The sequence below is a fragment of the Poecilia reticulata genome, chromosome 17 (genome assembly GCF_904066995.2).
Source record: "Poecilia reticulata chromosome 17, P_reticulata-male-v2, whole genome shotgun sequence".
NCBI classification, from domain to species: Eukaryota; Metazoa; Chordata; class Actinopteri; order Cyprinodontiformes; family Poeciliidae; genus Poecilia; species Poecilia reticulata.
Genome location: NC_088846.1, coordinates 9,464,029 through 9,490,789, shown reverse-complemented (window position 1 = coordinate 9,490,789; position 26,761 = coordinate 9,464,029). Strand labels below are relative to the sequence as shown.

The window sequence follows — 26,761 nt, the reverse complement described above, 5'->3', positions numbered from 1 at the left end:
AATGCTTTAGTGTCTTTACAGGACAAATCCATTGAAAAATCTTTTTTGTTGTTGTTGTTGTCTGCTTCTGGGGGTGTGGTTCTTCACACCTGCTGTGTGAAGAAATCTAGCCGCTCGACTCATCAACTAAAACAACAACATCCCTAAACACGAGGATGGACAGTGTAAATATCATTCTAATCAGACGGAAATGACTCATAAAGAATCACCTGCTCAAAAATGAATCACCTATTAGAGATAATCGCTTCGTAAATTGTTGCCCTAACGCACAGGCTGGAGCGACGCAGCGCATGAGGCTCGTAGAGATGCTGTTCCAAAAATGAGGAGCTGAGCTGGAAGCTGCCGGACAGCTGCTCTGATCCCTCTCTACGGGCAGCAGCGAGGGTAATTATGAAGACGCATCAGACTCATCGAGCTCAAGATACAAGCAGGCGGTGGAATCACATTCACAGCAGGGAAACCGAAGGCAGCGTAAACTAGACTGAGAAGGGTTTGCTGCTCATTTCTGATAAGTGCCGTCATAAATCTTCTGCATCTCCCCCAAAACAATCACAACAATACGAGTAGCGCGATTTTATTAACAGCAGCAGCTCGCAACTAGAAGAAATGTTCCAGAAAGAGCAACAGCTTTGTTTGTTATTGCTATGTCAAATATAGAAGGTTTCCTACCATCGAGTCCACCACCACCACCACCACCACCTTTTTGTCATGTTATAAGGTTTGTTATAACATGACAAATATAATTTTAGATTTGGTCCGGAACCCTCTAAATAAAACAGTTGGCAACAAATTTTCTTACAACTCCCCTAACAGTTAAATAGAGCCCACCTCAGAACAAGTCCAGCTGTTCTGTGAACAGTTTCATGAAGACAAAGGGCTGGCCAGGGAGAAAAGTTGTCAAAAGGCTGCCCGCGCATGTCTTAAATTAATTAATTAATTTTTAATCAAGTTGTTCTTTAATTCGTTAATCACAGGTCTTACATTTTGTAGAGGCAGGTCTACTTAATGTACTTTTTTTTTTCTCCTCCTGGGTATTTGCTGTCAGGCAAAAGTTTGAGCCGCACGCAAACGTTTTAATTCCGTTTTAGTGATTACGAGACGAGACGGTTGAGGATACAGCTAACTAGCTTGCTAGCTAGCTTTTTCGCCTCTATCATGAAGAAATGCATATTTTTCGGCAGTTGGCTGGATGACGTTCACTGACTCACTTTTGCTGTTAGCCCATGCAAAGCTGTGTGACGAAAAAAGCTTTTTAAACTTGAAACTGTGGGCATTAAAGTTGTAGCAATGCAGTGTGAGAAACGCAAACCAGGGTCATAGTTTTAGTTATGCTTGATTGTAATTTAGTAAGTAATCCCAGCCAATCCCGATTGTTGCTCTTAAACACAGTATCATTCCAGCTAGCTTTAAAAAGGAGCCTTAAAAAGTCTTAAATTTGACTGGGATGAATCAGAGTTGGAACATAAAATAGCATCCCAAACCTTTAGCATTACTGTAGCAATTCTTTTTTCCACTGTCTGAAATTGAAAATAAAATCAAAACACAAGGATATTGCACAGAACAAGTTAAAAACGGTAAGACAGCTGACCAAAAAACAAACAACAAAAATTGCAACTTACTAAAAGTGAAAGTATTACAGGGATTATATGTACATATGAAAAGGAGTTTGTAGTTTGGTTTTGAACTAAGGGAGCGAGTCGATGCAGAAATCTGTCCTTTGCGGAGGCACAGTACAACAAAAGCCACTGTTGAAAGAAAGCCTCAAGAAGATGATTTAAAGTTATTAGTTCCTGGATAAAGAATTATTGGATTTTTTTCCCTTTGCTTTTGAAATAAGAACATTTATTTTATTTGTAAACCCCAAGAATCTATTTTGCCCCAATTTATTGCCCTGTCTTGTGGGAATCCTTAAGTAAAGCCCCTGCATTCCTCCATAGATGCTTCACAGCTGTTTTCCAGTCAGGTAACTTGCTGTCTCGTCTGTGGCCATCAGGTTTTTTTTTTTTTTTTTTTGGGGGGGGGGGTTATTTTGTTTTTTCTTCTGTTTGACGCAGTTTTGCAGGTGCAAAGTTTCATACTCCTTACTTAAAAGGCCTTCCAACAATGGGCAAAGCGACGTCATCCATTTGAATGCCGTTATTCCTTTCAGTGAGCCGTCAAGGACAGATGTACCGGAGAGGAAGCAACACCTGAATCACAATGAGGCGTTATGAAGCGACAGAGGAGGCTTTGCGACAACTGAAATTATTTAATGCACCGCAGTCTCTTTCTTCACCTCCCCTCTATGCTATGAAAACCCGTGGAGTCAGAGATATCCCTCAAGATTTGCTTCTATTTCTGTGGAGCTGATAGCCAGAAACGCAGTAATCTGCTTCAGTGAGAGAATTTACATTTTCAGTCTCGGTGACTCTTTTCTGTCGTGGAACAGGAGTGGAAACGTTGTGTGAGAGTGGCATGCAGAGGACAGGGAAAAGTGTTGGTTCACATAAAGTCATGTAGAAAAATTAAGACACCCTGTGACAGCTTGTGTGACTTCTAGACGTATAAGGACGAGTGGGGCAGTCTTTTCTTGCATTAAGAAGGTCATGGGTTCAAAATGTCTTTGTGCTTGCTTGTTCTCCCTGTGCATGCATGGGTTCTCTCAAGGTACTCTGACTTCCTCCCAGGTTGGTTGATTGGTGCCAACATTAGCTAAGCCAGATTTTAAAAATTGCTTACAGAGGCAGTTGCCCAGGGCTCTAAGTTTTGGGGTGGCCCAAAAAAATTATTTTTTGTGTATACTGTACATGTTCATATTACAGTATACACAAAGCCATGGGTTCATTTTGCATGTGGTGTTTTATTAAAATATTGTTGGATTTTTCTGAATTGAAACTACACTCCAATATGTCAAATTTAGGATTTTTTTTTTAGACCGACATGTGCCATGTTTTAAACCAATCATCTATCAATTCATATCTGCAAATATGTAGACCTACCTATTAATGTTTTGTAATTTATATGGGTAAAAGATTTTGTTTTATGTAAATTACAGCCCAGGGGCCCTTATTCTTTCAAGTCCAGCCCTGAATGTTAGCAATACTGAAAAAAAAGCCATCAAATGGTATAACTAAACAATTAAAACTGAGTAAAATAGCTTTTTGAACCTTTTTTAACTGTTACAGGAAATGTTTTTTTTGGAACATAGAAAGCCTAGATCTTGATTTTCTTTTAGAAAAGAAATGAACATGTCACTGGGTGCCATAAATTCTTCTAATGTCTGCGTACGGCAGGTGTGTGGTTACGAGCAGGCGATGTTTGCCAAGAGACAGAAGCAGATTTGTGCTCAGCACACATTGGGAAGCAGAGAATAAGGAAGCTGGCTGAGTCTGACACTTCACTCTGTGATTAATGGCGAGATCGCACTGGTCACCGCTAATCTGCCTGAGTGAAAAGCAATCAGAGGATTAGTTGCTTCGGAGTTGAGAGCGTGTGTGTTCTGGACCTGCCTCTCTAAGTTAAACATCAGTCTCCTGAAATTATACAAAACGTTCAGTTTGATGTGAGACAGCAGCTAACAGTTAGCATTGAGTCAATTTTAATGAGTCATAGATAGGGTATTTTAAGTGTAAGGTTTGAAATGATCATAATTTGTTTCTAATCCACACCTGGTCAACATTATAGAGATGCAAATATAAACTTACACTCATACAAATATTTATTTCAATGCCTTTTAAGAAGATGCACATCCACCACATGGTTCCTATAACGATCAACTAACTTCTAATGCAATCCTGGCTGAATATTTTTAACTCTTTTGGTCAGGATTAGTAGAGTCCATTTAAATGATATGTTTTTTGTTTGTTTGTTTTTTTCATACAAGGGAAATCCATGTTTTCCAAAAACATGGTTAACCTGCTTTACCCATTCCAGAACATCTGTGGATATGTGTTCAGGTTCATGGTCCTGTTGAAACACCCAAATGTTTTAACCATCTGACCCAAACCGTAAGAATAGCTACATTTAAATTTGCAACTCCTCATATAGACAAGTGACTTGCCTTCTGTACAAAACCTCAAAGTCGACAAGAATCAAATATGGGCAAAATGCTACCAAGTGTTTGAAGGAGTCAGGGCGAAGCGTCCAACTTTCAGGGCTAGCGGTAGCAGCATTATGCTAATGGGGCTAATCTGCTGCAAACAGTTTCTGTGCCTGGGACAAAGCAAAGACACAGACAAAGGAAAATTCTTAATTCTTCAATTTCACTTCAATTCAACAGATACTTTGAAACTTGCGTGTGCCAACAAGGACATCATCCCAAATACACATTGAATTCAATTGAAAAAGCAAAGAATACTTTATTGATCCCGAAGAGAAATTAAATAAACATGAGAACTGGTGTTGGAATGGATACAGTCATCTTACATGAAGCGTCTGGAATGAGTCGTTATTTCTAAAGAGCCAAATCCGTCTCAGAAAATGCCAAAGGTATAATATGGACGTCACCTTCTCAGCCATGATGAGCAGAATTCCAGAAATAGCTTCACATAAAAATAAAAAAAGGGATATAGTTGCAGCTCCAAGTTGATTAAAATAAAAGCAGAAAGCCTCGTCTTACCTTTCGCTTAAAAATATCTTGATGAAATTTGGGAAAATATTCTGTAGATTAAAGAGACTAAAGTGAAGGCGTTTTTCTCGTTATGTCAGGTGCAAAACAAACAGAAGGTTTCAGAAAAGGGAGATTGAATGTGGTGGAGGCAGTGTGGTGGTCAGGAGCTGCTATCACTCTTTAAAGACTTGAAGATGCTGTAGCTGATGGGAGAGCAAAAAAATATTGTTTTACTCAAAGTAAAGTGAACAACAAAGTGAATCCTTTCTGGACAGTTTAGCTAAACTCAAGGTGTTACTGCAAACCAAGCTAACTCTTCTGAATGATCTGGTTTGAATAAATCAAAGCATGTCTTTATATATAGGATGTAATTATCTTTAAAAGACAGTTTGATAAGCTTCTGAGAGCTCAAATTGGCGGCCCAGGTTACCATAGTGAAGGAAATTGCAGCATTCGGTCTCATTCAGACTCAAAATTCACTCAAGCTTTGTCTGGAAAGCCTGCTATTGAGGAAGGATCTGTAACTCTTAATTATACGATTCAGCAGCCGTGAGCACTTCAAAGCTTTTCAGACCACATTTGTGACACTTTTTTTTTTGTCCGGCGTGAACGATTTGAACATGCAGGTGAGCTGCAAATGTGCAAATTTTTATATTTTTCACAAAAAAGGGGGTAAACTGAAAAAAAATTTTTTTTTGTATTGAAGCAAATGAGCCAGATGGTGTCGTTTCTGTCATATAAAAGCTGGAATTAAAAAATGAGAAAAGTACTTACAGTTCAAATCTACACGAGTGCTTTAGAAACACTCAAATGTCTGTCAGAAAAGCTGAAGCAAATATAAAAAATAAATGCATTATTACTCAGTCTAGAAATGATCCCAGTCATAAATGCATCATTCATGCTGGCAGGTTTACTCAGTAACTCATCACCACAACAAGAAGCAGAAAACACACACAGCTAACATGGAGTAGAGGTTTTCTTCTCAGAGCACTGAGCACAAGGCAGAACATCTGAATTAATTAAAATAACTTCAATTAGAAAAAAAAGAACAACTCTTGCACCTTTAGACATTTTTTTATATATAACTTTGCAAATAGTTAGAAATTTGCCAGGTTATATTATTCATGAGAAGCATTTTTTTTAACTAGATTAAATGGATCGAGTAATAAATACTTTTCATTATGACTAGATGTTTGTACTAGATTATTATTATTATTAGTTTGATGTAATTTTATAATTTTGTCATGTTTTCATTAGCTGTGAATAATAATCATAATTAACAGAAATAAAGGTTGGAGAATATCTTTCTGGGCGTTATTCTTCTCTATGATGTGTTTCACTTAGTAAGCAGTTACTGAAATCAATTAACATTTCAATAGTCATAAATTAGAGTATCACAGGACTGTGCAGGTTAAAAACAAATGGACAGTCACTAGAAATGTTTAATCATATATAGAAAAAATATTCTATTATGACGTATTACTGTTTAAATAATCCATATTATGATATCAAATACTGATTTTAGATAGTGCAGAGCCAAATTGTGACAAAATACCCGATTATGTATCCTTTAAACGGGATTAAGTGAGAGAAAATGGAACGACTTCTCACGTCGCTGCTGCCTCCTGCTGGACAAGAGAAGTACAGCTGGAATTCTATTGGTTGAGTAGACGTGACGCCGTCAAGAAAACAAGGAATTGAAACTACAAAATAAGCCTTTGTTTCGTTTTCTGTTGCTCCACCACGTATATGTGACTCCTTTATCCTTCGGTTTTATTAGATAAAGGTTTGTTTTTAACTTATCCAGTTTGAAACTAAGATACAGTGTAATTGATCCGTTTTAAACTCATGTTTCAACACTGCCATCCTCAGCATTTTCTCTGCTTTGCCATGCAGGTTGTTATAAACTGTTTCACTTTCCAGGTTTTCAGCTATGGGTGACTCTTCTCCACACCCCTTGGTTTTGATCGGTATGGGCACTAGCATTGCCTTCTCCGGTTTGTTTTATAACCTCTATCGGGGAAAGAAGGAGGAGATAAAACTGCTCAAGGCAAGTTTGGCCCCTGTTATTAATCTATAAGACAGCTCTGCCTTGTTTCATGGCAATTGAAATTTGTTCTCGTCATCTTTCAGAAAATCCCAGTTTTCAAACCTGATGACCATTTACTTAAAGTGCTGAACGCATCTTCGCACAAACGACTCCAGTATGTTGCTGTTGAAGGTAGAAACCTGTCTCTATTATTATTATTATTCTACTTTTTTTTTTTACAATGTGAAGTTTTTGAAGACTTTCAGTTTTCTGTCTGTCTGTGTGAAGGCGTTGTTCAGGCTGATGGGGAGGTGCTGCAAAGCAAATTTGTCCCTCGTTGCCATGGTGTGATTCAGAAGGTTGTAGTGGAAGAGCACTGGAAATACTGGAGCCATGTCACCAGGACTTGGTAACTATAACTCTCTCACAAAGGTTGATATTTTGAATATTTTGTTGCAACTACATCTTTCAGCGGATTTTAAGGAGAGCGTAAATGTAGTCTGGCCATTGCCTTTTGATTCTCATCTCCTTTCAGTGCTCTGTCTGGGCTTTCTCCCATTAAGTTGGATTTCTTGGGGACAATTTCAACCCAGCCAATCAGCAGACAGTAGGAGAAGTTGTGATTTTCTGCCAGGTTTTAGAATTGTAGTCTGCCTGTAGTTTTAGCAATGGCAGTGGAGGAAGTGAACGAAGCTGTTAAGTCTCTATAGGTCACACTTCCACATATCGAATCAACATTAACAGCCACGTTGTTCAGCTCGGCACTCTTTGCAGTGGAGGATGGTTGCTTACAGAGCAGGCAATTTTGGGTAAGCTTCATAGTGTCAAACCGGCACATTGTATGCCTCACAGCTAAACGTTTAGCAACTGGGAAAAATGTAAAACTTCAAGAGTCCATACCTCCAGGAAGTAATTGTTTCACAATAGCTGATAGTTACAGACTGTCTGGACGAAACAAAGTGTAGTACAAGGGGCTGGGTAGCGCAGCTGGAAAACGAAACCTCTGCTGTATCAGACAAAGTTTGATACTGATACAGCATGATGCTGCCACCACCATGTTTCACAGCGAAACTGATGTATTCAGTGTGGCGCGCAATGGTATTTCTTTGGAGTTCATTGCCTTTTCTTATACTCTCAACAGACTTTCCCACCTGAGCTATGGATCTGTGAAGAGACTTGAATGTTGTTTCTATTAATTCTAGGTTTTAATGAACAAGAAAGCTAAAACTACAATATCTCTTTGAAGCCATTGCAGCTATTTTTGTGACTTTAATATGTGGCCCACAGTTTGAAATGTAATTTTCCTTCCGGTTCACAATTCCTCATTATATTCAATTTGTCCATCAAGCTAAATGTCACTTAAGTGTAAATATCAGTCATTTATTACAGCTTCTATTTCAGGAACTCCCGGACGATCAACAAGAACGAGACCAACAACTCCGTCCCCTTCAGTTTAGTCCAGCCTGGTTCTTACATCGCCGACGTTCACGTGAAGGTGCAGAACCCCCTGGAGGCCTCAGGGTGCTACATGGAGAGGGTTTACTCCAAAGTGAGACGCTCTCAGGAGGGTCTGGCGGAGATGGTGGCGCAGGGTCTGAGTGGCGAGAAACCCGCGGCCATGGTGGAGAGCGAACAGATGCTGCGTGTGGGAAGCAGCCTGACGGGGTTCGGAGAGGTGGTGCTGGAGGGAGGGCGGGTGGTCAGTCTGCGGGCCCCGCAGGACGGACGCAGCTACATCCTGCTGCCCAGTGACTACAGGAGTTTCATGGACAGACATGAGGCTTCGGCCAGCATGTGGAAGACGCTGACGGCTGTGACCGGCCTCACCGCGGCTTCTCTGTTCGCCGCCGTCTTGTACAAAGCGTTCGGAAAACCGGACGACAGATCCAGATAGGCGCAGACCTGCTGGTTTAAAGCTGTGCCTAAAGTTTTCACTCAAAAAAGAAAAAAAAAAAACATCCACCATATATACTTTATGTTCCTAATAACCGCAACACGGCAACGTATTTTAAAGATTTGCACAAGTGGACCAATTCAAAGCTTTTGACCTTTGGCCTTAGTGACAGTTAGTGCTATGATTAGTGGCTACCGAGGGATATAATGTGAATATACTAATTGATGTGAAGCAACACAAGCTTCAGTTGCATTAATTTTGGGACATTTTTACTGCTTTTTAATCAAGGGAACAAGTTTTTCTTCTAATAAAGGTGTACCTTTAAAACAAATTTTGGTGAAAATTTTTTTGCAGCCTTTTCTGCTCCAAAGGGTATCTGCAGGTTTCAGTAAGTCAAATTTAAGACATTAAAAACGTTAAAACTTCACATTTAACTTTAATTAAAAACTAAACTTTGGATTCAATACTGAAAAACCTATAAATTCATCCCTGGAGATGAATTTGCAATGCAAAAATGTCTAAGTAGAACGCTGGCCTAGGCTAGTTGGCTTAACTAGCCTAGCTAGTTAGCCTAACTAGCTAGCTAGACGTCGCCTCAACCACTGAGTCAAAAAGAGCAAAGTCAAGATGTCCGAGTACTCAAACTTTTCCCAGGCATACATTTATTCCAATATTTTTACTGTGAATCTTATTCAAGCTCAATTTTACCAGTGGAAAATGAGTCCAGTCCTTTTGCAAAGATAGGTATTTGTGACACGGGACAGGACTGTTTTAATTTATAGACTTTTTGACTCCAAACAAAAGTTTCATCATTTGTGTTACAGAAAAAGAGAAAAGTCAAAGAAATGGCGACACTTCAGTCTGAGCAGACTGACCGGCTGTTCTTTATTCTTACAAGCATTATGATCACAAGAGTTTTGGATGCGAGTTAGATGTCTGTGATAATAATGGATGTTTGCTTTACCTGCAGAGAGCAGATTCTGCAGGGTTTTGAAGCTGCTGCATGCGTCACATGGCAGCGTATGCTAAAGAGTTTATAAGTTAAAACTGTCACTAAGTGCTCCACGTTACTCCCCGTCTTCTTCTGAAGACTCCTCGGCCTCTTCCAGCCAGTGGATGAACTTCTGAAGCTGGAAATGGACATCAGAAATCAAGGTCACATATACTGATTTACTGAATGTTTGGGGATGAAGACAGAGGCAGTGAATGGAGCAGGCAGTGAATTTTGAATATTTCCAAAAAGGGCATTTCAAGAGTAAAACAATCATAATATGATGTTAATAAAATAAAAATAAAAAGTATGCAGAAGAAAAGCTTTAGCTGCTCAAGCTCTCACAGCTGGCCAAGCAAGGTTGTTGGCATCGACTGACTAACTCTTTGGTTACCTAGCAACAACCTGTTGAGCAACTTGCGCAGCAGCCGTTTTGGGTTTAGAAACAATGACTTATAACAATTTAAAAAAACAACAGTATGGAGTGACAACTGCGGATGAAAGAGTAAAGGTCATGCCACCAATTTCACAGTATTTCAGATATTTAAAACAAAAAACTAACCAATAATTGTCTATATAAACTGATATAAAGCACTTAACGTTGTGATGTGTTTTTCAGCCGTATCGTCCAGCCCTAACTTGTTGTTGTCTCAGCGTTTTCTTGACCTGAGTTCTGACTCACCCCCTGGTTCTTTCGGAGTCGTCTGCTTGCGTCTGTCGTGGCTCCCTGAGAAAACCAGCGAAGTATCATCTCCTCCTCCAGGATCTCCAGCTCGTACATGCTCATGAGGACCTTAGATGCAAACAGCACAACGCATACAGACTGGATGGCCATCGCTTAAATGATAACATCAGTTGTTCTGTTTGGTTGTGCCGTTTGGCCCTGACCTTGACCATAGCAGGCCAGTGGCTCTCCTGCTCCAGAAAGTGTTCCTCAAAGGCAGCTAAGCAGTCTAGGTGGTCCTGGGCTCTCTTCACATAGTTCTTAAAGACTGGTGCCCATTTCTTCAACAGCTAAATAGAGAGAGGGTTAGGGGGAATTAAAACTACAGTTCTCTACCAAAATTGATGAGAAATGTCAGGTGCGATACATACGGGTAGAAGCAGAGCAACGTATTGTGAAGGCGTGAGGTTGGGGCCCTGCTGCTGGAAGGGGTACTCCAGCACTACGCTGGTTAATATCTGCATCACCTCCTTTAGACTGATGTTGTAGGCATACCTGGAGACAGACAGACGTAGAGCGAGGATACAAAAAAAGGTTGTGGAGGAAGCAGCTCTGCCGTGAGCGGGTTCGGAGGTTCGGCTCACTTCAGAGAGTTGATCTCCAGCACCAGGTTGTCGCAGCCGATGTTCTCCTCCAGACCTCGCTGCAGAGTCCCCATCACCTCCATCTGGAAGACTGCAGCACAGAAAACCACAATGATGATTCTCTGGACTTCAGAGTAACAGATGCCTGATGTTTCTCATGCCAAACTTCTCCAGACTCATTTAAATACGTATCTTAAATGAAATATTTTTGGCAAATACTTCTGCAGTGGTATTATTGTAAAATCTTCAACATATAATATGCATCATCCTTGTTTGTTAGCAGTTTTGTTTGAGATAGAGGTCCCCAAGTTTCGTTTTCTCATTTTTTAATATGAAGTTCAGAGGCGCCACCTATTGGTGAAAAGAAATGGAGAGGAAAAGTAGCATGCTGGTTGAAGGTGTAGCTGCTTCAAATCAGTTTTGACCAATGCAAGTTGTGTCTCTGCTGCTGTTATTTTCTATTTTGTTTGGAAATATAAAGTTTAGCTTAGTGATAGCTACTATGCCAATTGTTAGCAATTTATGAGACAAGTTTTTCACCGTTCAGTTTTAGGGATAATTCTTTGTTCATCTGTTATTTATGAGCAGGAATATATATTTGAACCATAAACCTCATGCTAAATGTATCTTGTCTATTTTAAATTGTTTGCTCACTGTTAATTGACCGCATAATTGGATGAGTCACTAGCAGCTCAGTCTGTAAATCAGAAAATGTTGGTAGGTCTGTGTACTTGTTAAGCTGCAGTTCATCTGAATACTTGTCAATTATGTGTAATAAACTTCAGCTTTAAAGTTTTTACATTGTTTACCTTCCTAAAATATTGTCTCAAATATTTTTCCCCAAGTGTTTTGTTTTGCTTGTATTCTATTTTTGTTGCCTATTTCATCTTTTGGCAAAAAAGAGGTGGTTATTCCTTTTTCTTTCTTTTTGCTTTTTTTTTTTTTCCAAAATCACTTTTGCCAAAATATGACTTTGGCCTTTATTTTAGAAAGTCTGTCTGAATGGAACTGATTGTAATTTTTCATAATTCAGGAGCGGGCAGCTGAGCTCTCACCTTTAACATCGTCCATCTCAGGCGAGGGAATCATGAGGTCATCGGGGCCGTCAGGTTCACTGTCCTCGCTGTCGCTCTCAGGATCCGGGTTCAACACCAAACCTGGCCGACGAAAAGCAAACCCTCATGAGGACGAACGTCCTGGGACCGGCCAGGGTGAGACGCTGAAAGCTGCTCTCCTACCCCACAGGCACTGAGACAGCTCCTCTTCCTCTGCGTCATCCAAACCGCCGGCTTTCCAGACGTAACCTTTCCCCTCTGCTCCAACCTCCGCTGGGTTAAAAACTGCAAGGCACGTTAAAAACACACTTTATGCCACTGCATGTGAACTACTTCAGAACACACAAGTATCATGGGGAAATAATACACACTTTTCTGTTTGGTTTTGTCTTTGCTCTGCCCGACCTCGGCGTCATCACTGAGGAACTCGTCAGCGTCCTCCTCCTCTTCCTCGTCTGGGTGGTGCATGGACACCACAGTTCCTTCTGGCAGAGACATGTTGGGCCCAATCACCACCTGGAAAACGGTTCACACAGATTATCGCAAATGCGTTCGTTTACAATTTATCGCCGCTACGTAGGGCTGGGAGGTAAAACGTCGTCGTCTCCTCAAAGCATCAAACAGGGTTTCTCCCAGTGCATTTATAACCCTGGCGGGCCTCCAGGCTTTACTTGTTCCCCAACTAGGCTAAGCATTGTTTGTTTATCTATTATAGATTTTTTTTTATGCACACCACTAGCCGTGATGGCAAATAATGGTTAAAGTGTTTCTTCGGCGACAACTTCAGCAAATAAAGGGCCAAAACAGTTTGGACACTTGAAACAAAAAAGTGTCTTGAACGACAAAAGTAAACAACTTAATTAATTTTAATTGTATTTTCTGGGGAGGAAACCCTGTCATTACATTTCAATGGCCAGACATATGTTCGCTTACATTATATGCCAGGACACACTGCTTATTCAGGGTCACCCCTTCTTTGACCTCAGCCTTGTCACAGACCACAGACTGTCTGATCGCCACGTTACTGGCAATGTGAACATCATTCCAGATGTAGGCATGGTCCAGGGTTACATTGTCACCTGGAGCAGAAAAAAAAAAAGATATTGTTTATCCCCGCAATCTCCACAACTCTTCCTCCTCAGACACACTGCTTGGAGAGCTCACCAATGGCGCAGTTGTCGCCAATGACGCTGTTGGAGATGCAGCAGTTGGCACCTATGCTGGTGTCGCAGCCTATAAGAACGTTTTCCACCATCTGGCTGCCGTGACCCAGGCTGACCCCGGATCCCCGGTAGACGTTGTGACGAGAGTAGGTGCAGCTGCGTCCCTCCTGGTCCGTAAAGTTGGACTCTGGCGTGAGGGGGTAAAACCATCGACGGACGAAGTCCGAAGACACGGAATCGTACATGAGCAAGTTGGAAACTCGGACGCCGTATCCGTCTTTGGTGACGTGCATGTGGATCTGATTGCCGAGGATCTGTAAACCGAGACAAAGAATTAGAGCCACGGTAGTATGGAAAAGAAAAAAAAAGAAAACGAAAAAAAAATATATATATATATATAAATAAAACGTGAAAATCCTGTGCAGCACCTCTTCGTTGACCAGTATCCCTCGGACAAAGTCATCCCTGGTTTGGTAGTCAAAGTTATCTGTAAAAAGTTCAGCAACCTGAAAGGAAACCAGAAGGCGTTACATCAGCCAGTCACAGAATTTTTTTCTATCTGGATTAAAACTAACCTGTGGAGAGCAGATACTGATGTGGGAGTCCAGGAGGTCATGCCTGACTTCAAACTCATCACTCCCACTGTGGAAAATATTCTGAAAAACAGAATCAGCTTGTCAAAAAGCATTAATTCCCCTTCAGCATTTAGATATCTTGTCTCATCATCACAACCACAAACGTTAGAGCATTTTAATAGGATTCTATGTAACAAACCAACATTGCATGACAGTAAAGTGGAAGGAAAAGGAGCTCTGGTAGGATGAGATTAAAACTGAATATGTTGTATAAAATGCTATGTGACAAAATAATCAAGCATCGTGAATCCACCGTCTTCAAACAGGATACAGGTTTCAGAAAGTCAATTTTTAAACTTTTTCAGACCTTTCCAATGCCACCTACTTTGATGGAAATTAAAGACAAAAAAATATTTAAAAAAAAACAGGGGATGGTTGGGGAATTATACTGTATTACAATTAAGCATAGCAAAAATCGTGACATTTTTGTTAAACATTTTAAAAATATGCATCCATTTCACAATTGTGTATTCTATTGTGACATCAAACAATGAAATACCTTAAAGTTTCAGAATTTATTATGAGAAAATATAAAAATCCTCAAGGAATATGATAACTTCTCCACAGTAATCTTTTTTTTTTAAATAGCCAGTTACCATCGGAAAGTGTAGCTTCTTTAGCCCCTGTGTTTTCTGGTAGTGTAAAATCTGCTGGCTCTTGCTGTCCATCGCCACAACGACATCATCTTCTTCACAGCGGGACCTGTGACCCGGCGAGGACTCCTTAAAGATCATCGTCATGATCGAGATGTTCTTGTCCATCTTTCTCCGATGCCTGAGGAGCAAAAGACAAATAAAATTACCCAAAAGTCGTAATCTCTTATCACTTAATTAATCTTAAGTTCAATATAGAACTGGGTCTCATACCTGTGCTGCTGCAGGGCCCGACTAATGTCGATGTTGGACACCACATCTCCATAAACCAACACAAAGTCAGAGCGCACCAGAGACTTTGCATCAACATCCCGGAGCACATCACCAAGGGAACGGTAGAGCTCTGATGTGATGATGTGGATCGTGTTAGGAGAGGAGGGTCTACACCATTTTGACTTCCTGTAGGACAGAGTCAGGTTCATCTCGACATCTTAGCTTTGAACAAAAGTCTCTCACACACACACACACACACACACACACACACACACACACACACACACACACACAATGAATACACTCACAATAAGTGGGCCTTGATTTTACTGGCCATCCAGCAGCAGAAGACGAAGGTTTCTTGCACCCCGGTGGAGGTGAGGAACTCCAGGGTGTAGTCGATCATAGCAGCGTTTCCCAGCGGCAGCAGAGCCTGACATTAGAAGAAAGGGTGAACATAGTAAAGAAGTTACGAAACTGCTTTTACATATAAACACGTCTAAAACTTAATAAAACTTCAGGTGTCTGTTGTAAACATGCAACAACAAGCTTGCATCTGTGTGACTGAATCTCTGCTTTCAGCATGGACATCACTCAGTTAGCCTGTGTTAGCATCGTCAGCTAGCACAGCTCGCTGCCTACCCGTGGCTGGTCCTTGGTCACCGGGAAAAACCTCCGGTTAAAGCTGTCAGCGACTAAAACGGCCTGTAGCGGCTGCTCCTCCTCCTCCTGCTCCCCGGCACCTTTCCTCCCAGTAAAGCCAGAGCATGAGCGGCTCTGTTTTCCCCCTTTACTAGCCATGTTTGACTCCCAGGAGCCCAAGTATGTCGTCAGAAACAACTACGGTGGCCGAGAAGGGACAGTCTTTTTTTGGTGCCGCAGGTGAATACAGAAAACAGTGAAAACAACGCTTTTGACGGTTGTTTTCACAGAAAATAAGTTAAAACAACCGTTTTTTGTTTTTTTACTTTAATTGGTCATGTAAAAACATTTTAATTCGTCATGTTCCTCAATAAATGTAGTTTTTCTCCTGCAGCTCACATATCTGTCATTGAAGCTGATTGCACAGATACCTAGACAGTGCATCCTCTAAACTCTCGCATATTGATGAGAAAATTGACTGAAATGTCACCTGAGAGGCAACTTTTAAAGATATTCGTAAAATTATCATGTTTCTTTACCAGGGCCGGCCCAAAGCATAAACAAACTAAGCAGCCGCTTGGGGCCCGAAGGCCTCAGTGGAGCTGATTTCTTTTTTTTTTTTTAGTATTAATTTCTATGTCATTATAATATCAAAAATACACAAATTTGATAATGTATGTAGAAATCATACAAAGGTCTAGTTTTTTAGAACATGTGAAATAAGACAAAACTAACTTACAAGTAACTTTTAAGCTAAATGTAGGAGCTTTTTAAAGTAAATAATTCTTTAATATTAATTTGAAAAAAGTACTAGTTCCACTGACAGGTCATACTTTTAACAAGATATTTTTCTCATTAGTGAAGTAATCTGCCAATCAAACCAATACTTTTTTTTTTAATCCTCTGTTGTTTGTAAAACAGACAAAATACACATAAAGAGTAAAAATGAAGAGCAGTACTAACTGGTGTATCAAACCAGAAGTCAAGGACATCAAAATTACTGGCAAAATAAAACACATTCAGATTTGCTGAAAAAAAAAAAAAGTTATTCACAACTTAATACATAACTGTAAATGTCTACATCTTAAATGAGTAAATCAAATAGCTAATTTACTTCAATAACATTAAAAGTTGGCCCCTATATGGATTCCTTGCACACAATGTTATACATTTACAGTGTTTATTTCTATGATTTTTGATCATGTGAAATGTTATGTCCAGTAATGACAAAGACTGCTGTAACAGATTTGCAGCCGAAAGTCTGTTAGCAGACATTTCTCCAACGTCTCTATAAAGTATTAGAAAATTCACACAAAAACTTCACTAAGGCAAAATCTAACATAAGAAAATATGTTTTAAAAATGCACAGAAAAGATTTGGGTGTTTTTAAAAACATGTTTGCTTTTATTCGCAAAAAAAAACTTGGGACCATTATAAATTACTGAATCTGAAACTGCCATCAGGAAAACAACTTAAAAGCTAAATTCATCAAAGGTCGTTCATTAAAGCCTCAGTAAGCTGTGTCGTTTTACTGTAGATGTGCAGCGGTTTTTTTCTGTTTACATTGATGATGTAGGTTATGTGATGCTCTCATTTCGACAGTCCAATGTGGTTGTCAGGTTTCATGAGTCATATGGTACTTACTTCCATTGGTCTTCTGTCATCTTCTCTGTATTAAGTGTTCTGTCAAGGTGCTGTTTCTATATCTCTAAATGCCATCTCATCCTTCTGTAGTAACTCGGTGTTCCGCTATGTATGAGAGCATAGGACGGCAGTTGGTTTCAGTTACACTCTGCGTTTCGGCAGTTGGAAATTTCGCTCGTTTTCAACTTTTTACGTCGCCATTTTTACTCGAAACCCCAATAAAAATAATAGACCTCGGATCGAGCCGCACGTTTTGATACATTTTTTGTGGGCGGACACGCAGCGGTACGAGCCGCATTAACATCCATCCATCCATCCATTTTCTTGCACCCTTTTTCCCTCAGTGGGGTCGGGAGGGGTGCTGGTGCCCATCTCCAGCCAACGTTTCGGGCGAGAGGCGGGGTACACCCTGGACAGGTCGCCAGTCTGTCGCAGGGCAACACAGAGACACACAGGACACACAACCATGCACACACACACTCACACCTAGGGGCAATTTGGAGAGGCCAATTAACCTGACAGTCATGTTTTTTTTTTTGGACTGTGGGAGGAAACCGGAGTACCCGGAGAAAACCCACGCATGCACAGGGAGAACATGCAAACTCCATGCAGAAAGACCCCAGGCCGGGAATCGAACCCAGAACCTTCTTGCTGCAAGGCAACAGCTCTGCCGCATTAACAGTAACCTATAAATAGAAGATTTCTGAAGAAATTGGTCTGCCAAAGTGTGCCTGTCATTTGGAACCCAGCGTTCTGATGCTAAACATTAGCGTCAATGCTAAAGTAAGCTTCCATGAACTCAATAACATGTGGGCAGTCACAAGCATGCAGAGCAACATTAGACTTACTTACAGTAATGTACATTATCATGTACATAAATTGTTCCAATGCTATGCTAAGCATAACTTCTAAGTAAGTAAGTAAGTATTAATAAAACTTACAGACTTACTCCATTCAGTATGCTAAAATTTGTGTATAAGCTAAAATTAGCCAAAATGCTAATGTTAGCCTAAATGCTGCCAGTGGCATGTGGGGTATAATTAGCATGTTGTCTTATATTGGCTTCCTCCATTCAGTGTGCTAAACATGACTAATAAATAAACAAAATGGCTAAAAAGCTTATTTTAGGGAAAAGGCTACTGCTAATGTTTTGCTAATGATAAAGCACTCTCTTCTCTTTTTTTTACTTTTGCAAAGGTAAAAATCAGATGTTTACTTCATAGCACTTGGTTACCAGAAAACATGCTCATCTCTTAGCAACAGATTAACAGGTATTGTTATTGTTCAAAAACATAAGATTTCCTCTGCTCTTTTGAAATACTACTTATCTCCTTACATTGAATTTTTCAGAAAAGTGAAAATGTCTTTTGTTTTGTTTTTGTCATTAGTGGTAAATATATTATAAAACAGACATTCAACGCAAAAGTAAAAATCTGATTTATACTTCGTGACAGTTCGTTACCTGCCCTGCGACAGACTGGCGACCTATCCAGGGTGACCCCGCCTCTCGCCCGGAACGTTAGCTGGAGATGGGCACCCTCCCGACCCCACTAAGGGACAAGGGTGTAAAGATAATGGATGGATGGACGGACGGACGGACGTTCGTCACTAGAAAAAACGCTGATCTCTTAGCAACACATTAACAAATATTTTTGTTAAAAAAAAGCATAAGATTTCTTCAGCTCTTTTGAAATACTACTGAAGTAGAATTGGGTAGTTGGTGAATTTTTCAGAAAAGTGAAAATGTTTTTTTTTTGGTCATTCTTTTTTAATATAATATAAAACAGACATTCAACGCAAATGTAAAAATCTGATTTATTACTTTGTGAAGAAGTATAAATCTTTTGAAGTACAGCTTATGTGCTTAGACACAAGAAATTTACAGTTGGTAAATTATGCAAAAGTAAAAATCAGATGTTTACTTCGTGACACTAGGTTACCAGAAAATGCGCTCATCTCTTAGCAACAGATTAACAACAAATATTGTTATTGTTCAAAAAACATATCATTTCCTTTTGTAATAACAAAAGAGCATACTTATATACTACTTATACTACTGAAGAACTGCAGTTGGTGAATTCTTCAGACAGATGAAAATGTTTTTTGTTTTTTTTTGTCATTGGTGGTTAATATAGTAAGAAATATTCAATGCAAATGTAAAAATCAGATTTATACTTCGTGACAGTTCGTTACCAGAAAAAAACGCTCATCTCTTAACATTAAATCAATAATAAGTAATATTATTGTTTATAAAACATAAAAAGGATTAATCTGTTAATCTAACAGATTAACAACAAATATTGTTATTGTTCAAAAAACATAAGATTTCTTCTGCTCTTTTGAAATACTATTTATCTTACACTACTTACTACCTGACAAGAATTGTGCAGTTGGTGAGTTTTGCAGAAAAGTAAATATATATATATATTCCTTCATCAGAACTTCCGTTCTGATGAAGGAAGTGATATTTTTGTGTTTTTGTCATGTACATAAATTGTTCCAATGCTATGCTAAGCATAACTTCTAAGCTTCCACTTCAGTCTCGTCACATAAAGAAATGTGTGATAAGAAATGATAATATTTAACATTAGCACAGCCTGTTAGTTTTCGGTTTGTAAACATCATGATATAAGCATTAGACACAAAGCACCAACAGATACCGACTTACACCAACTTAGCTATTTATCCGTTCTACGGTAGGAAAATCTATCGATTGTCAGAACAATGGCTGATGTTAGATCCTTTCACCTGTATGCAGTATGATTGATGATTAATTCTTGCTGAACTTCTTTTTTTTTCTCTCAAACTAGCCGAGGATTCTCCTGCAAAGCTACTGGCTGACTTGTTCCACAAAACTAAAGCGGTTCCCTGCATTTACTGGCTGCCCCTCACAGAGGAGCAAGTGGGAGATGCACGACAGGCCAACTTTTACAGTGATATTTTAAAAAAATTCTCTTTGTTGCGTTACGAACACAAACTTCAACGTATTTTGTTTGAATTTTAATTAACATCATTGTAAAGTTTAAGCAGACAGATTTTTTAAACAATTTTTCATTATAAATATTTGAAAAGTGTGGCATTCTGATATTACAAAAAAATATTGTAAAAAAAAAAAAAAGTTATTCACAACTTGATTTACATAACTGCAAATGTCCACATCTCAAATGAGTAAATCAAAAAGCTAATTTATTTCAATAATTTAATATTAAAAGTTGGCCCCCATACGGATTCCTTGCACACAGTGTTATACATTTACAGTGTTTATTTCTGATTTTTTTGATTGTGTGAAGTGTTATGTCCAGTAATGACAAAGACTGTTAACAGATTTGCAGCAGAAAGTCTGTTAGCAGACATTTCTTCCATATCTCTATTATAAGGTATTTGAAAATTTACACAAAATACGGCAAAATCTAACAGACAAAAAATATGTACAGCTAACATCATCAAAGGTCGTTCATTCAAGCCTCAGTTAGCTGCAGTGGTTTCTTCTGTTTACACTGATTTAATAGTCAGTTTCATTTATTTGGGCTACACCTAAAGAAAGAATTAATTGTTATTAATAAGCTTTAATTAATGAAAGTTGTATTTAATCAATCTGGTTACATGTGCTTAAATCAAAGATTTAAAGAAAACCAAACAAAACTGAATTGTGGCCTACACAAGAGTTATTTTCAACAACAGCAGACACAGTTCCTGATCCAAGTTTTAAATTAATACTTAGAAAAGACTTTGGTGAAGAAAAATAAAACTCTTTTCCCGAACATCTGAACTCAACATGTTCAACTTTTACAGAGACAAAAACATCTGGCTCGTGTCACGCCTAAGTTTAGACAAAAGCCTTCATTAGCAGCTCTGCAGAAGCCCAACAGTTTTTCACGACGCTCTCGTCCACCTCATGCTGCGAACTGCAATCTTACAGGTGGTGGCTGGCGATCTTCTTGGCGTGCGCCAGCACGGAGTTGAAGCGTGAGGTTTTGCTAAGCCACGACGCTGGAATTCCTTCAAACCCGATCTGAAAAATCCAAAACAAAAACATAAAAATAAAAAAAATCAGACAAAAGCCAGGGGAGAACGAGAGACTAGAATGATGAATTAAGAGAAGGTCACACCTGGGCTCCAATGCATGCTCCGATGAAGGAGGCTCTGCTGCAGGTGCACCCTCCACAGCTCATGGTGTCTCTGACGGCCGCCTCAAACTTCTTGGCTGTCAGGACTCCATGCAGCGCTGCCTGGAATGCACCTGGCAAACCTGCAGTGAGTATTGCACCCGTTACCTGCCTGATCCGAGTCGGGCTGGAGTTTCGTGGTTAAACATACTTCATGTGTTGGGGAACACAGTGGGGATCAGCTCCTGTGGAGGCTTCAACAAATTCTCCTTCACTTGATGAATGTGCCCTGAAAGCCGTAGAGTGGGAGGAATATGAATAGGGCTGAAACGATTAAACAGATTAATCGGTAACTGAAATAATGCTCAACGAATTTAGTTACTGATTGTTAATTATAGCGCACAGACTTAAAAAAGACAAAGTGCTGGAAGAATAACACACTCGGAGCACTAATTAAGCCAAAACTTTACAAAAAATATGGAGTTTGCATTTAAGATAAAACATTTATCTGTGATTAAGTTCTAACCAAAACTCAAGTAGTTTCAGCTACACCTGGTTCAAATTCTGTAAAGAAAAAAATGAAGAAAAACTCCTACTAAGCACATTTTGCTATCCAATTATTAACTGGTTAATCCAAAACCTAGCTAACATTTATTAGCCCTACACTGTATTGGAGTGTGGCATATTTTACTTTGTTCAAATTCTGTAAAAATCTGAACAATCTACTACTAGACATCTTTTGCTATTCAGTTATTAATCGGTTAATCCAAAAAAATAGTCAATAGATCAGCCCTATTTATTATATTTAAGTATTGATAAGTCAAGCAGAAAGATCTGAGCTTTTTCCCTGTTGATATTAAGAGTTTTTTAGCTGCAGATGCATCCTTTGCTACAAATGACGAAACATTCACTAAAGAAATGTGGTTATTGCATTTTATGCAATAAAATGTTTATTTTCTTTTTCAGGGCTGCACAGTGGCGCAGTTGGTAGAGCTGTTGCCTTGCAGCAAGAAGGTTCTGGGTTCGATTCCCGGCCCCGGTCTTTCTGCATGGAGTTTGCATGTTCTCCCTGTGCATGCGTGGGTTTTCTCCGGGTACTCCGGTTTCCTCCCACAGTCCAAAAAACATTGGTCTGTCTAAATTGCCCCTAGGTGTGTGTGTGTGTGTGTGCATGGTTGTTTGTCCTGTGTGTCTCTGTGTTGCCCTGCTACAGACTGGCGACCTGTCCAGGGTGACTCTCGCCCGGAACGTTAGCTGGAGATGGGCAGCAACAACCCTCCTGACCCCACTAAGGGACAAGGGTGTAAAGAAAATGGATGGATTTTCTTTTTCAAGAAAGGATTTGTATTAATTGTTAGTTTGCATATTAATTAATTAATACAATACTGAATAAAAATGTTAAATAAAAATTTTCAGAATGTACACATTTGTTTATGCAATTAATCGATTGTCAAAATAATCGTTAGATTAATCAATTACTGGGATCATCATTACTTGCAGCCCTAAATATAAGATACCAAATGAGGGAATACTACCAATCAATACAAATGTTAAACAGCTCTTTATCTTCACGTCCAGACAGGTTTTGTTGAGGCAAATGTTGCACAAACCTTTCACAGAATGAGGAAGCATGGTGCCTTAAATCCCATGATTCGGTCTCGTGACTTCAAGAGCGAAAGCAGCAATGCCTGCAGAGTTCACTCACCGATCACTGCTTTGTCCAAATCCTGTGGCTGCTTTCTGCTGGGGTCACTGAGCTGATTTAGCACCACATCCACCACAGTTGGGTCTGGACCAGTCAGGATGAAATGCTCCAGAAACCTGAGGCAAGAATCCAGTTTGTCGTCTAAGATGTGGTGCTTCGCGAAAGCTTTCACGGTACTTGAACACACATCAATCCCCACAGTCTGGTGGAAACGCTACCCTCAACACGCGACAGTAAGCTCAAGTAATCAAACGGTGCTTGGGGGCGTACAGACCTTGCAGCTGCCAGAGTTTCGGCCACACATTCGTCGTTGTTCTGGGTGACTCGGATGGCCTGTTCAACCTTTTCCAGCATGTCCGGCTGTCCGGCGTAAAAAGCCACTATAGGAGCCAGCTTGGCTATGCCGTCAATCTGACAGTCCGTCTCACAGCCTGCAACGAAAACAACCAAATGCTTGAACCCAACGTGCCTCTTAAGATCAAGACGTCAACTAGTGAATGTCCTTTACCTGTCTCCTCTTTGCCCGCATCAACATTCTTTAAGAAACTCTTCAGGCTTGCTTGTCTCCAGGGTCCTTCAATTGGCAGCTGAGGTCTTGGGCCTGGAAATAAAATAACGTCCATTAGTATCACATTGATAAAGCAGCTTTATCAAAAATGTGACCCTTAATCATATTAAGTGTACAGATTTCTCACCATTCCGGTCTCGGTACGGATCATTGACCGGCGTGTCGTACTCTGACCCTGGCCCAAAGAATTTCAATGTCCGCTGCTTCAGATCATCAACATTCAGACCTGGTAAGAAACGTCAATAAAGTCACACACTGGTGACAAAAAAGGTGTTTGTCTCAAATACTTAATGAGCTTTAAATAATAATCACCATCTTTTGTATACAAAGTATTTACTCTCGTTTTAAGTCCATGAGTGTTAAAAGTAGAACATTGAATTATGACATAAAAAAAAAGGCGACCTCACCTCCACACTCTGAAAGGGACTCCAGCAGCACATACGCCTGGTCGCCGTAGCAGCTCTGCTGGCCCGTCTGCCTCCGGTAGAAGGGATTGGCCGACTCGGAGCGGAACTCCGGGTTTGGATCCTGAGCCAAGATCCCCTTCAGTTTCTGGAGATCATACACCCAGTGGAGGGGCTGAGCTGCAGCAGATGAATCACACGTACAATTTTAATATAATCGCATCAAAAAATGAACCTCCACCATAATTGTATTTGATTATTTCCTAAGGATTAGAGTAGGGGAAAACATTTGCCTGCAGCATCTGCAACAGCTGATCCAATGATGGCTCCTACAGCTCTGTTGGCCACAGCTGAAGTCATCTGTCAAGACAATAAATGCGATTTATTCTTGCCATATCCTTGCCAACTAAGAGGAAAAATATCTCAAAACATTTGTGTCTCTTTATAACATCGTTTAAGATCATCTTAAGAAAACTATGCTGACGATACACCTGAATGACCTTCTCGACATGAACTCAAAAGGTCAAAAATAATTAAAAAATATAAGCTGAAATGTACTTTTTTTTGTTTGTTTGTTTTTCCTTGACTCTGGCCGTCCTGGACTGGAGCTATGCACCAAACGCAGTAATAGTAGCAGTGATTAGAGGTCACTGACGTTCACTCGTTCGTTTATTTGAACGCAGGTTTAACGTGGTGAGGTCCTTTCCAGTACGCTGCTTGTGGTTTAACCCATAACGATTGGCAGCTCAAACCTCATTGCGAGGTGTCTCAATCTACAACTAATCCGTTACTGTGACAGCGACGTTAAAAAAAGCTATTTAAGCTATTATTTGCATAAACATAGACTGAACATCAAAAGTCTGACCTTAGCCTCCTTGTCAGTGGGTGGAAAACCTTCCGCGGGTTGTTTCAGCTCTCCAGTGTAAATAATTACTGTTTTATTGATACGTAATGTTCCTGCAGCGTTATCAAACTGACCATGATGGGCCCCGCCCACACCGGAAGCAGTTAAGATAACCCCGCCCCCCACGTAGCGCTTTGTCCTGCGCCGATTCCTGATCACGTGATTAATACGTTTGAACGCTTAGGAGCAAGAAATTCATTAAACCTATAATTTCTAAAGGCTAGTACTCCCATGAATTATATCTACTATAACTATATTATATCCAGAGATGGGCAGAGCAGCCAGCATATGTTGGTTTACTTGACCAACATATTTTTAGTCAAGTAAAAGTAAAAAGTAGTTCTCCAAGAATCAAAGAATAGAAAAAGTACTTCGTAAAAATGCTATTCAAGTTCTGAATAACCGAGACAGACAAAAATATGAAGGTACGTGCAAATTCTGATATTTAAAGACTAAAATAAAACATCTGGAGCATTATAAAATGATTAATTTTAAGCAAAACAAACAACAAAAATACACTTATCTAAATTTTGTTTAAATATGCAACTTATAACTAATATACTAGCTACATATGTGTTAGAATAGGTACTTTAAGTGACTATATAGAGAGTTAGAGTGTCTTTGCTTGATCTGCAAATCCCAGGCTCAGCAGATAGAAAATAACATAGAACAGTGAAGCTCGTTGTCAAAGAAGAAATTTAACTTTAACATAAACTGTAGGTTTGTGTCTGGTGCATTTTTGGTTAAAGCATATTTTTTCTTTATCTAGTGAAATTATTCACAGTGCGGTAGTAGAGCATGCAGAAACACTTCAGAATAATATTACTCAATAAAAAGTCTGGTGTAGTACTCATAAAAGCACGTTACGCAGGTGAATGTCACTCTAACTCTGATTAGGCTATAAATTGAAAGAGCCAGAGATATTTGTCGACTATGGCAGCTTAATTTTGACGTGAAGGCAAAATAAAACTGTCGAAGGTGCTTTTGCATTTCAATAATATGTCCATGATTTATGCACATTCTGTATTTCAGGATAAGCAGTAAAAGCTGAAAACATGCTGACCTTTGAGGTAGACGTGTTTAAAGTATCGTCTTTGCATCTTCGGAATGTTCCTCAAGTTTTAAGAAGTCATTCGTAGCAACCGAGTCAAAGCAACAGGTGTTTTAACGTTGGAGAGCACCCTCTACTGGACAGCTGAGGGAACTACAGTTCCAGACATAACCACCATATGACCAGGAAAACATTAAGTAAAAGTGTTAATTAGAAGTACGTTTAAAAATATATATACAAAATGGTGATTATAAGTGAATTCCAGCATACTGACCCACCAATTAGCTGTAATGTTATTTGATTTTTGCCCAATTAATGAAATTAGAACAGAAAACTCATAATGAAATCTGTCACCACCTGAGGTGTAAATGACACACACACACACACACACACACACACACACACACACACACACACACACACACACACACACACACACACACACACACACACACACACAAATCCCTCTCTCTTCTCATTTAGCCTCTGACTCATGCAACCCTAGATGTTTACAGTAACACGAAGAACCACATTTCAGCTTGAATTTCTACAGGTGCTGAGACCATTCAAATCGCTGCTGTTTCAGCTGCACGCCAAACATCATCACACACACACAGATCCATTCATCTTGCTTTTGTACATCAAGCATGGGTTTCAATACATAATGAAAGGGAAGCAAGATTTTTTTATTATTATTTTAACAAGACATTTATTTTTCCATTAATATGCACTATGACAGTTTTACGCCCCAAGAAACATTCACATAAAAACTAACTGACCATCAACCGCAGAACACAACTTTATTAAAACACCACGGAGAGAAAAGAAGCAGAAACTCAACTTTTACTCCATATTTAACCACCAAATTGAACATTGTGTCAACTTTTTCCACTGCAGCATTGTTTATCTTATTTCACACGGTTTTTAATTTTCTCCAACTTTTAACCAGGCTCTCCAAACGGTTTCTGTCCTTCCTGTCTTTTATTCAACACTTGAACAGAGATTGTGTTTCACATTTAACATATAAAAAAGAAAGAACGAATTCAGGAATATTTGGAATGTCATCCAAATATATTCTAGGACAATGATAGTCAACTATCATTGTCCTTATATAACTCGGTTGAATTATATAATCAGGGATTAACTGTTCTTTTTGTTTTGTATTGCTGTTTTTTTTTTTCAGCACTAGTTTGAGAGCAATCCGACAG

At 39.5% G+C, this 26,761-nt stretch overlaps 3 protein-coding genes across 4 annotated transcripts; 1 reads left to right on the top strand and 2 right to left on the bottom strand.

The window, feature by feature from the left end:
* Positions 1-6,238: 6,238 nt before the first annotated feature.
* Positions 6,239-8,842, top strand: mul3 (mitochondrial E3 ubiquitin protein ligase 3). Its single transcript, XM_008432955.3, has 5 exons — positions 6,239-6,374; positions 6,512-6,638; positions 6,722-6,809; positions 6,906-7,026; positions 8,019-8,842. Exons 2-5 carry the CDS (start codon positions 6,522-6,524, stop codon positions 8,509-8,511), a joined length of 819 nt encoding a protein of 272 aa, XP_008431177.1. The 5' UTR covers positions 6,239-6,374; positions 6,512-6,521; the 3' UTR covers positions 8,512-8,842.
* Positions 8,843-9,371: 529 nt separating this feature from the next.
* eif2b5 (eukaryotic translation initiation factor 2B, subunit 5 epsilon) lies at positions 9,372-17,029 on the bottom strand. Of its 2 annotated transcripts, none has more exons than XM_081597994.1 (16): positions 16,816-17,029; positions 14,838-14,962; positions 14,530-14,715; positions 14,260-14,437; positions 13,604-13,684; positions 13,457-13,534; positions 13,030-13,342; positions 12,799-12,944; positions 12,237-12,381; positions 12,049-12,150; positions 11,866-11,967; positions 10,811-10,901; positions 10,598-10,721; positions 10,391-10,516; positions 10,185-10,295; positions 9,372-9,641 (listed from the first exon to the last, which is right to left on the bottom strand). In XM_081597994.1, the coding sequence occupies exons 1-16, from the start codon at positions 16,819-16,821 to the stop codon at positions 9,579-9,581; spliced, it is 1,977 nt and encodes a 658-aa protein (XP_081454120.1). In that variant the 5' UTR covers positions 16,822-17,029; the 3' UTR covers positions 9,372-9,578. The 2 variants fall into 2 exon arrangements, with proteins under 2 accessions (XP_081454120.1, XP_081454119.1); XM_081597993.1 differs by lacking the exon at positions 16,816-17,029 and adding an exon at positions 15,172-15,375.
* A 1,582-nt stretch (positions 17,030-18,611) lies between these two features.
* On the bottom strand, positions 18,612-24,612 carry LOC103478869 (crystallin J1A-like). Its single transcript, XM_008432957.2, has 10 exons — positions 24,464-24,612; positions 23,892-23,958; positions 23,602-23,778; positions 23,322-23,420; positions 23,135-23,227; positions 22,901-23,057; positions 22,627-22,742; positions 21,133-21,210; positions 20,925-21,064; positions 18,612-20,827 (listed from the first exon to the last, which is right to left on the bottom strand). Exons 2-10 carry the CDS (start codon positions 23,956-23,958, stop codon positions 20,729-20,731), a joined length of 1,026 nt encoding a protein of 341 aa, XP_008431179.2. The 5' UTR covers positions 24,464-24,612; the 3' UTR covers positions 18,612-20,728.
* Positions 24,613-26,761: the final 2,149 nt, after the last annotated feature.

Excerpts from the sequence above, each read along its gene's own strand:
- mul3 (XM_008432955.3), top strand. The coding sequence starts at position 6,522 with ATGGGTGACTCTTCTCCACACCCCTTGGTTTTGATCGGTATGGGCACT. Across the intron at positions 6,639-6,721 it reads AGGAGATAAAACTGCTCAAG|AAAATCCCAGTTTTCAAACC; the intron begins GCAAGTTTGGCC and ends GTCATCTTTCAG. Across the intron at positions 7,027-8,018 it reads AGCCATGTCACCAGGACTTG|GAACTCCCGGACGATCAACA; the intron begins GTAACTATAACT and ends CTTCTATTTCAG.
- eif2b5 (XM_081597993.1), bottom strand. The coding sequence starts at position 15,330 with ATGGCTAGTAAAGGGGGAAAACAGAGCCGCTCATGCTCTGGCTTTACT. Across the intron at positions 14,438-14,529 it reads CGGGCCCTGCAGCAGCACAG|GCATCGGAGAAAGATGGACA; the intron begins GTATGAGACCCA and ends TTTGCTCCTCAG. Across the intron at positions 12,151-12,236 it reads AGACAAAACCAAACAGAAAA|TTTTTAACCCAGCGGAGGTT; the intron begins GTGTGTATTATT and ends CGTGCCTTGCAG.